This window comes from Elgaria multicarinata, chromosome 9 (genome assembly GCF_023053635.1).
Source record: "Elgaria multicarinata webbii isolate HBS135686 ecotype San Diego chromosome 9, rElgMul1.1.pri, whole genome shotgun sequence".
NCBI classification, from domain to species: Eukaryota; Metazoa; Chordata; class Lepidosauria; order Squamata; family Anguidae; genus Elgaria; species Elgaria multicarinata.
The window spans coordinates 26,372,328-26,382,548 of NC_086179.1; the positions used below are offsets into that span (position 1 = coordinate 26,372,328).

The following is a 10,221-nucleotide window of genomic DNA, read 5'->3' on the forward strand; positions in this document are numbered from 1 at the left end:
TACGTGTATGGCTACGCTCAACTTTTGTCTCCTTCATAATCAAGAATTCAAGTATGACGTGGTCACTTTCCCCCAGAGTTCCCGTAACTGCCACTTTATCCACTAAGTCGTCCCTATTGGTCAATAACAAGTCAAGGATTGCCGATCCTCTAGTTCCTTCCACCACTTTCTGTAGGAGAAAGTTATCACCCATACATGTCAGGAATTTCTTGGAAGGGCCGCTTTTGGCAGTAATGGTCTCCCAACAGATATCAGGGTAATTGAAGTCCCCCATCACTACTACATCACACTTCCTTGAAACACTGGTAATTTGTTTCTCAAAAGTTTCGTCCTCGTCTTCTCCTTGATTGGGTGGTCGGTAGTAGACTCCGATTATCATATTCTTTTTATTCCTAGCCCCATTTATTTTAATCCAGACGCTCTCGACGAGGCTCCCAATCTCATCCGCCTGTATTTCTGTGCAGGGATAGGTATTTTTAACATATAGTGCAACTCCACCTCCCTTTCTATTTCTTCTGTTCTTTTTGAACAAGTTATATCCTTCAATTGCTATATTCCAGTCATGGGAGTCATCCCACCAAGTTTCAGTTATACCTATCAAGTCGTATTTGCCTTCATGTAATAAGAGTTCAAGTTCATTCTGTTTGTTTCCCATGCTCTGGGCATTAGTATATAGACATCGAAGACCATGTGTTTTATAGTCTGGCTTTGTTCCTACCTTGTTGCAGACACTATTTTGGGACACTGTTGGAGCTGTTCTCTGTACTGTGGTGCATTGGCCTTCATCCATTGTTGCCTCAAAATTTACGTCTCCCGCCCCCGTAAGATTCAGTTTAAAGCCCTCCTGATCAAGTTCTTCATGCTGTGGCCGAACTCATTCTTTCCAGCCCTTGTGAGGTGCAACCCATCCCAAGTATAGTGACGTATTGGAAGTGTCTCAAGGGGAGTATAAACTAAAAACAAGAGAAGGGTTGTTAAAGGGGGGCCATATATGTCAGTGTTTCTCTTACCTACAAATTATGGGAAAGTTTAAGAGAGACATAAAAGAATGCGGATTTGAGGAAACAAAGTCAATGTTTGAAGTAGTTCTATGTACTAATGATGAACATGTTATCTCTAAGGTTTATAAACTATTGTTAAAGCTCGAGACAGAGAATGAACAAACAAAGGATTGTATGACAAAATAGGCCCAAAATGTTGAGTATACTGTACCAATGGAACTACGGAAAAATATGTGGGTAAAAGGTTTAAAATATACGTTAAGTACCAGACTTAAAGAGAACTTTTACAAGATGATGTATAGATGGTATATGTCTCCCTCAAAATGAGCAAAAATGTATAGGGGTACCTTAGGAGACTGTTGGAAATGGGAAGAACAAAAACATATGTGGTTGTCCTGTAAAAAAGCAAAATCTTTTTGGACCTAGATCCATTTGTTAATGCAAACAATATTAAAGACAAATCTACAAATGAAACCAGAATCATTCTTGTTGGAACTTATGGACAATCAACTTAAAGAAAAAAGAGAAATGCTGTTTTTGTACATGATAACAGCCGCTAGATTACTCTATGCACAATACTGGAAAAAAACACAAGTACCATCAACGGAGGAATGGCTGCTGAAGGTTTTGGAGTTGGCGGAGATGGCTAAACTTACGGCGCTAGTAAGAGGAAAAATCAACAACCTCGTTTGTATCAGACTGGAAGCCTCTGATAGAATATTTGCAAGAGATGGAAAAAATGATTTATATGTTTGTGGATTTCACATATAATCTGTGGGCCTAATACATAATACTGTGCTGGCTAAAGTGAAGTAACAGATAGCCCCTATGTCTACCATGAAGAATGCCTTAAATGGAATATGGCCTTATATGTTTTGTATATGTGTTTTTACTAGTTGTATTGTATTGTTTGTTAAGTTTGTGATGTTCTGTTATGTTTTTTTGTTCGGTAGAAAACAATAAAAATTGTAAAACTGAAAAAGGACGTTCAGAAGGTCAGATTTGGCCCCTGGTCCCAAGTTTCACCTACCCCTGGCTCAGGGAGTTCAGAAAAGGTCTTGTGGCACACATAGCTCTGTCTTCCCAACTCCTCTGTACTACTTCCTGCCCCACAACAATCTGCCTGAGGTGCCTGCCTCACTCTGCCCAATGCTAGGGCCAGCCCTGCGGCAGAGGGGGGTGCCGTGCCTTTAGCTCCACCCACTGCCAGCAGGTATCCCCTGATAATCCCTGAGGGAAAAGCTTGCCTACTCTTGCAGGATGGGGATGGGCATGGTGTGGCAAATGTTTCATGCCAAAGATGGCATCACGCAGGTGTACTGGGAATACATTCAAAGCTTCCCAGAAACAGAAACCGCATAGCAGTCAAAGGGCTTTTGATGTGTTGCTTTTAAAAATAAATCATATGATAATTACCATTATTTATGGTGAGATTTATATATATAACTAGCAGACAGACCAGGCTTCGCACATGTCGGAATTGCCTTCGAGTTCATACAGAGAAGGCTTCTAACAAACTTGCAAAGCTGTCACAGTTGAACACATTGTGCCCACCCTGAGTGAAGGCATGCCTCTGGCCCCCCAGGCACAGCCCCGGCGATGGCCCACCCTTATAGCCCCCCGAAGGTGGGGTCTGTCCACTCCACACACACACCCTTAGTTGGGGCTTCCCCAAAGCAGAGGGAAGCTGGCAGGCCTAGAACTTGGCCTACTTATCTTCCCTGGCTCCAAACTCTGTTAACATGGTGTTTGTTTGTTTTCAATATATGGGGCTTGATTTTTATTTTTTTACATGTCTAAAAAAACACGGAAAACATGGATGTTGAATGGTTAAAATCTGCTCACTGCAGTGCTGGATCATGAAGCAGTTTGGTTGGAATGGTTCAAATCGTATTGAGCAGTCTATCTTTTAAAAAAAATGCCACCTTTTCGGTTCAAGATGGTGGTCAAAATTTTCACTATGCTGCCATCCCAGACAGAGATAGAACAAATCCTAAAAATTTCATAACAATTGGATGTACAGTTTTTGAGGCCATAGAGGACATATAAACAAAGGCTTCCTTTTATTTATATTTAGAGCAAGAGCAAGAAGGAGGAGGAGGAGGAGGAGGAGGAGGGTCCATGTGAGGGAGCATTCCAACAGGAGCATTTTCTCCTCAGCCCATCCCCGTCTCCCAACCCCACCCCGTTTCTGCTGCATGGGTAAGAGACTGTCTTGGTCTCTAAGCAAACATGGATTAGGAGAATCAAGTACGCGTCGATAAACTGCAAGGTGGCCCAAAGGAGAGGATCAGCTTCAGGGCCTGGCCCATCACCCTAAGGGGCACATACAGATGCGCTGGCCTCTCCTGACCGTTGGATTTGGCATTCGCTTCACGGAGCCCCAGGCACTGAGGTGATGGAATCCGGGCTTTTGTTTCAGGCACATTCTTTGAGAGCATCAGAGCCAGCTGCAAGAGAGCCGGGCACATGTCTTCCCCTTTTATATTTGCTCAGCGCAGCAGGCTGAGCAAACCTTCGGAATGGTGACGGAGGTTAGAGAGTCTGGCAATCCCACGCTGCCCCCTTTCCCCCCACCGCCGCAAACATCTTTTGTTCAGCAGCATCGAAGGCTCTTTAGAAGACTCAGCTGGAGTCCCGAATTTCTTGGAAATCGGGCTAAAGCACAAGACAGTGCAGATGCCAAAAGGAATGGCCAAGTTACAGACAGATTTCCTTCCCCATTTGCAACTTCATTATGGATATTAGTGTCATTATTCTGCAAGCTGCGAGCTAGAGGATGGGGGTCTTTCTGGAGACCTTTTCAGGTTGGCTGAGGGTACAGCCATGTGTAGCTATATCCTTCATGGATGACCAAGGAGCCCACATCTTCTCCTCTTCAATACTGTTTTTCAGGGAAGTCGCCATTTTTCTGGCACTAGGAAGCTGGTTAGATATTAGGTGAGACTATTTGTTCAGTAAGGTTTACTCCAGCCTTCCCCAACCTCCTGATGGTTTTTGACTATATCTCCCATCATCCCCAGTAAGGGTGGCCTATGGCCAGGGAGGATGGCAGTTGTACCCTCCAGTTGAGTTTGTATTGATGTTGATATGTGTTTGCTGTATTAAATAGGGCCCAGGTAAGTTAGGGTTAATTGTATGGAGAGTAGGGGTGTGCACGGACCCCCCCCCGATCTGCTTCTCTTACAGATCCGCAACTTCCGGATCAGGTCCGCTCCACTCCGCTCCGCCTATAGTTCGCTCCGGTTCGCTGCGAAGCTCCGGATCCGGATCGGAGCGCCGCTTTCCCGCCCCCATAGGCTTGCATTGAAATCCCAAAAAGTCTACAACTTTTTTTCTGTTAAAGTTAGAAACCTCAAGTTCAGCACCATGACACCTCATGGACGTATACACACGCATGCCAAGACTCAAGCCAATCCAAGCCTCCCCTGATTTTGGGGGAATTTTTGAAAATCGGACACCTCAGTATCTCAGGGATTTAAAGCTGCAGACAGCTCAATGGGGCCATTTCAAAGGAAATCCCAACATGCCATGGATTGGGGAGTAGATAAACCTATGAATCTTCTTTCACACTTGTAAAATTGATCTGGAACTTCAAAAAGTCTAAGTGAGCGCAGGAAGGACCTGTCCTCTGAGACAAAGCAAGACACACAAAAACCATCCCTGTGGTTGGGCACAGAGGGAGGAGGACAGGCGGGCAGAGAGGCAGGCAAAGATATACCATAGATCTATGGGGGAGTCAGTCCCGGCAGATACCCCAAAACAACAGCACCCAGGCAGAGGCGGGAAGGCAGGCATGGAGCAGACATTTCTGGGGGCACAACGAAGTGAGTCAAGGATTGTTTCAAAGCCAGTAATGCAAACCATCCCTGTGAGGCGGGAGCAGCACAGAGAGATGCCTTTTCTTTTGCATCCCATAATTAGGAGGCTAGGAGGATAAGAGTAAAGCTGTGTGGTCCTTGCTTCAGAGTTTATTGACTGTGATCACAGCCATTATTAAACAACAACAACAACAATAGTAACGTTAATAATAGCAGTACTAATAGCAATAACAACAACAACAACAACAACAAGGAGTTGAACCACAATGAAAGCCTGCCTGACTTCACTGAAGAGGAAAAGCCAGGAGAGCTTGGGCTATGGGGTGTAAATATAAAATGGAATAAATAAACAAATAAACAAACAAAGGAGGGGTAGAATTAAAAGCAGCAGTGTTGCTGAATAAACAACAAGAAGAATTTTTTTAAAAAAGGCTATGTCTGTCTTTTACCAGTAAGAGGAAAGTGGATGTGCCCAGGAGGAGGGGGATATGCCAATTTTTGACTGGCCCTAAGAAAGTACCAGTCTTAAGAAGCTACCTGCCACTTCAACTCATGAGAGGCATTAGCTTCTCCACTGGTTACTCTTTGGAGGGCTCTGATAACCCTCCAAGGGTGGGAGAGTGTGTGCAATGGGCACGTCCACATGCCCTAGGGGACCTCATCCCCTTGCACCACATCTATTCAGTTGTTCACCAAGGTTAGGGTGGGTAGCAGTGCTGTGTTTCCTATCTGATATTTATTTGCTTAGTATATGATTTCAGGTTGTGTTTGTGCATTTGGTGGGGCTACTGTTTTAAAAAACACTGGGAAAAGTCCATTCAGACTAAGAAAGAGAAGTTTCTCAGTATCCCAAGTTACTAGTATCCCGTTTTGCCTATCCCCTCCTCCAACTTTGGGATCATGTGATCATGACTCTGCCTCTCAGCACTTCAAAAAGGTACCTCTCCCGCTTTTTTTACCCGATTTAAAAAAAAATATAGCAAGCAAACCGCACCACGCAGAGAGCTGAGAGTAGGCTCAAAATGACCCCCAGCCATGACTCTCTAAGCACAAGAACTTTCAGAAAGATAGATTTAAAAACAACACAGTTATCCCCTATTCTTTTCTGCAATGCAATCCTATGGGCGAAATGATCCAAAATGGTGGGCGGAGCGCTCCGCGAAAAGATAAGCACTTCTCCTCTTCTCTTCGCCATGCTTCTAAGGGTCCGCGGTCCGCTTCTACTCCGCCTCTGGGCAAAGCGGAGCAGGCCAATTCGCTTCTGATTCTCCGATTCTAATCGGAGCAGAGTACATCCCTAATGGAGAGTGAGTGAAAGGTGGGAGGGGCTTTTGGGAGTGGGGGTGGAGGAGACTGAATTTATATAAGAGGACAGTAGACTGTTGGTCAGACAGATAGGGCCCTGGGGATTGAGGAAGCTACATCTAATTAGTAGGGGTTCGAAGGGATAGTGTTGGCAGGGTAAGTCCAAGAACTGAGTGATTAATTATAACCCCTCTTTTAATAAATAAATAAATATTAATTTGTTTGTTTTTAAATTATAAAACTCCATGTGTTGTTTCATCTCTCTGTACTAGCAGTGGGGAGCATATTTCCTGGGGACGTCTTCTGTTTGGGTAAAGAGAACCAATTGAGTATATTGGGTGTCACTTTTACCTAGAGAATATAGAGGGTGAAGCTTGTGGGTCACTGAGGACAGCTGACCCAAAGCAGAAGCAAACAAAACTGAGGGCAGGTCGCGTCACAGTGGCCTGGTTCAGAAGACACCATAAACCATGGCTTTAACCACAGTGGTTAAGCCAGAAAGCCGGGCCGTGTTCAGAAGACACCTTAAACCATGGCTTTAACCAAAGTAACTAAGGCAAAAAGGCTTACTCGCTGTGGTTAAAGCTGTGGTTTAAGGTGTCTTCTGAACAGGGCCAGTAATATCTAAGGCTGCAAATTCCACGCAAATTCCACTTTCCTAACTCTAGGCCTAATCTACACCAAGCAAGATATTGCACTATGAAAGCAGTATATAAGAGGCAGGAGCCACACTACTGCTTTATGGCGGTATTGAAGCGCACAGACAATTGTTGGGGCCCATTGACACATACCATATACCACTTTCATACTGCTATATCCTGCTTGGTGTAGATTAGACCTAAGTAACATGTTTAGCATTCATAGGAGGATTACACTGTAAAGGCAACAGAGATTGAGAAATTGAGATTAAAGGAGGTTAGCTCACTCTCAAGTGACTGGAGGAGAGATTGCGGTTGTATAACAAACTATTTCCCAGCCTGATTGACAGCTCAAGGAAAAACATCTGCCCTGCCTGTCAGATGCTTCCCCTTCCCACTCAGTGGATTGCCGCTGGTCTGTCATCACCTCGAAGAGAATGTCAGAATGTTGGTAGGTGCATCTGAGCTGTGGAAGAGCTACTGAGATGGTGATACAGGAATGCACGTGTGTATGTGAAAAGTGCCTTTCCTTCAAGTAATGATAGGAGTCCCGTAATGGGGGGGGTGAGTGGGGGGGACGCTTGCTCCTCCCCCCTCTCGTGTGGCCCCTGCATAGGGATCTGCTTTCCTACAAGCAATTGCCGATTCACATATCCACGGCTTGATGACTGCAGCGTCAATGCAGCTTTGCATGTCAATGAACCATCACCCCGAGCGCAGCACTGTCCGAGAGAGGCCGTGCGTGCCTTGGGCCGCCACTCATCAAAGGTTGAGCAGTCTAGGAATTAAAAAAAGTTGCACAAGGAGGAACTAAGCTTCAGGCTTCTCACCATGGAGGACGGAATCGTTTTATTATTGACAGGAGAGACGAAAAACCTCGTTCGATCCTTGCTCCTGAAGTTCCACCGTGCACCATGTACCATGGGACGTTAACAAGCACACCAAAAGGAATGCCTCCTTTAGGGAAATGCTCTGAACAAACACGCAGAGCCTGGATCAGAACAAGTCCTGATTTGTGCCAGAGGGATTTAACTTCCAGGCATCTATAGAATGGTGATGCTTTAGGGGGATTGTTAAGCATTAGGACAGACAAAAGATTAGCTGTTCCAACGCAGACAAAAAAAAACCCCGAAGTGTGCAGCCTGCAAGAAAGCATCTATTTCCCAAAGTCTAGTGGAAAGCCAACAGGGACGTTCCTGGAGAGAAATCTACACTACTGCTTTAAAGCGCTTTATAACAGTTTTGACAACTGTTGGGGCCCAGGACACACTGCATATACAGGTTTCAAAACGTTGTCAAAGCGCTTTAAAGCGCTTTAAAAGCAGTAGTGTAGACCCCCCCCCCAGTTCAGAACAAATGGGCAGCATTTCCACCTCAAACCCCATTCACAAGCATCCTCATTATACATGCCACTATTAAGCCAACAGATACGCGTCAGGGGGAAAAAACATGACGACAACACACGCGTAAAGCGTTCCCCAAGCTGGGGCTGCCGGACTACTACTCCCATCTCCCGGAGGGCCCCAGTTTGGGAAAGGGTTTCTGCAAAAGCCTGTCCAGCCTCGCTCTGCAGCGGGGGTAAGCAACTCGCAACTCCATCCTCCAGATGTTTGGGGCTGCAGCGCCCATCTGCTCCGATCAGCACAGATCATTCAGAACGGCGGTACAGAAATACATTAGTTTAATATCACCTTTCTGACGCCAACCAAAGCAGTTTACAAAAATTGGATGATGCACATAGCTAATGGGAATGGTAGTCCAAAACATCTGGAGGGCACCAAGTTCCCTTTCTCTGCTCTACGGCTGCACAGGAGGTCTGTTGTATCTACACAACAAGGGGCAGGATCCAGGCTGAGGGGAGGGCTTTCAATTCCCACTGATGCCTATAGCTGAGAAACAAGCAGGTCCTTTAACTCCCAGTTCTTATCAATGGCAGTTAGAGTAAATAATACATACACACACACACACACACACACACACGCACCACAACTTATAGTCAAGACAATACCTTTATCAGGATCAACCCAGCACCCACCTACCCCCAGATCAGCTTTCAAGATCTCCAGAAGATTTCATCACGATGGATGTTTATTTATTTATTATTTATTACATTTTTATACCGCCCAATAGCCCAAAGCGGGGGGGGGGGACTGGAGAGAAAAATGCCGGCTAGATGCATCAAGGAATGAAATCATGGACATGCCCGCAGCCCAATCCTATCCACATTCACGCAGAGGTCAGCCCTGCTTTCCCAGTGCAATCCTTTCTACTCGGGAGCAAATCCCACTGTGCCAAGGGAGTTTATTCCCAAGGAAGCGCGCGTAGCGTTGCATCCTCGGTGTAATTACTCTCCAGTCTGCGTTGAATGTCCCATTGAACTTAGCAGGATCGTTACACGCGAGTCCCCATGCAAGCCATCGTCAAGTTAAAAGACACTTTCCCGTTTGGACGGCGCTGACTGATCGTCCAGGGGTTTTACAACCCAGTACAGAGGTGGACCAAGCGAATTTCGTTTCTTTTACTCTGAAAGGCTGCAATCGTTTCTACGCATTACATGTTTTACAACTGAGTTAATAACTCGTCCACGGGATCAAATGCCCCATGAAGAGTCCAAACAAGCTCCCAAAAACTGGGAAAAGAGCCTAATTTTTAAAGGAAAACCTTACCCAGGCAACACGGTCTTGAGTTTACAAATTGAGAGAAAGAGAGCGTGTAAGTCAAGATCTTACCATTCCGGGATCAGCGTAGGTTCCAAGCCCAATCAGCGGGATACTGTTCCCATCATTCAGCCTCAAACGGTGGTTTTCAGCCGTGAGATGAGTCATCACGTTGCAATTAGAAACTTGGTTTTTAAATTTTTATTTTATTTTATTTTATTTAGTGGTACTACCGCTGATGCACGAGAATGCTCCAGAAAGAATAGCCTTTTGTGTGGTCGGCGTGCTCCGGGCTACGGCCTCGTCTGTCGGTAGAGGGCGCAAGAGAGCAGAGAATGGCCTGGAACCATATGTACGCTGGACCTCTTGTGTGGGGCCCGGGAGCAGTTTGCCATCTGTTAAATAGGAGCCGGCGTCGGGGTCGCGCTTCCTTTCTCCCCCCCCCCCCCCTGGATTTTGTCAGAGGAAATAATAGGCAGGGCTGGCTGCCCCCAGGGCAGACCTGGATTCCTGGGAAAGGCTTGGCTGGTTGGTTCTCTGGAAGAGAGTCACAAGGCTGAGTTTGGGGGACCGCCACCAGCAAGAGTGTCCCGTTGCATTATCCAGGAAATACAAAGCAACCTTTGTATGGCTTATGTTGCAGCTATCTGTAATTGCAGTGGGTCAATGTTCGCTCATTATAGCCCGATCCTTAGCAGCGCTCAGAAATCAACCCTTAGCCTTACATTCAACAGAAGCCCATGCTGGATATAGGAACAAGCCAAGCAAGCCATGGCTTAACGCCTCATATTATGAGGGG

General features: G+C 45.8%; 1 protein-coding gene across 1 annotated transcript in view; it reads right to left on the bottom strand.

The window, feature by feature from the left end:
- The window catches only part of AKR1D1 (aldo-keto reductase family 1 member D1), an 83,938-nt gene extending 74,129 nt beyond the window's left edge, over window positions 1-9,809 (bottom strand). The window contains exon 1 of the mRNA XM_063133360.1: window positions 9,495-9,809. Coding sequence (XP_062989430.1) covers window positions 9,495-9,590 — 96 coding nt within the window. The 5' untranslated portion in view covers window positions 9,591-9,809. The remainder of the gene's footprint in view (window positions 1-9,494) is intronic.
- Between the last annotated feature and the right edge of the window lie 412 nt (window positions 9,810-10,221).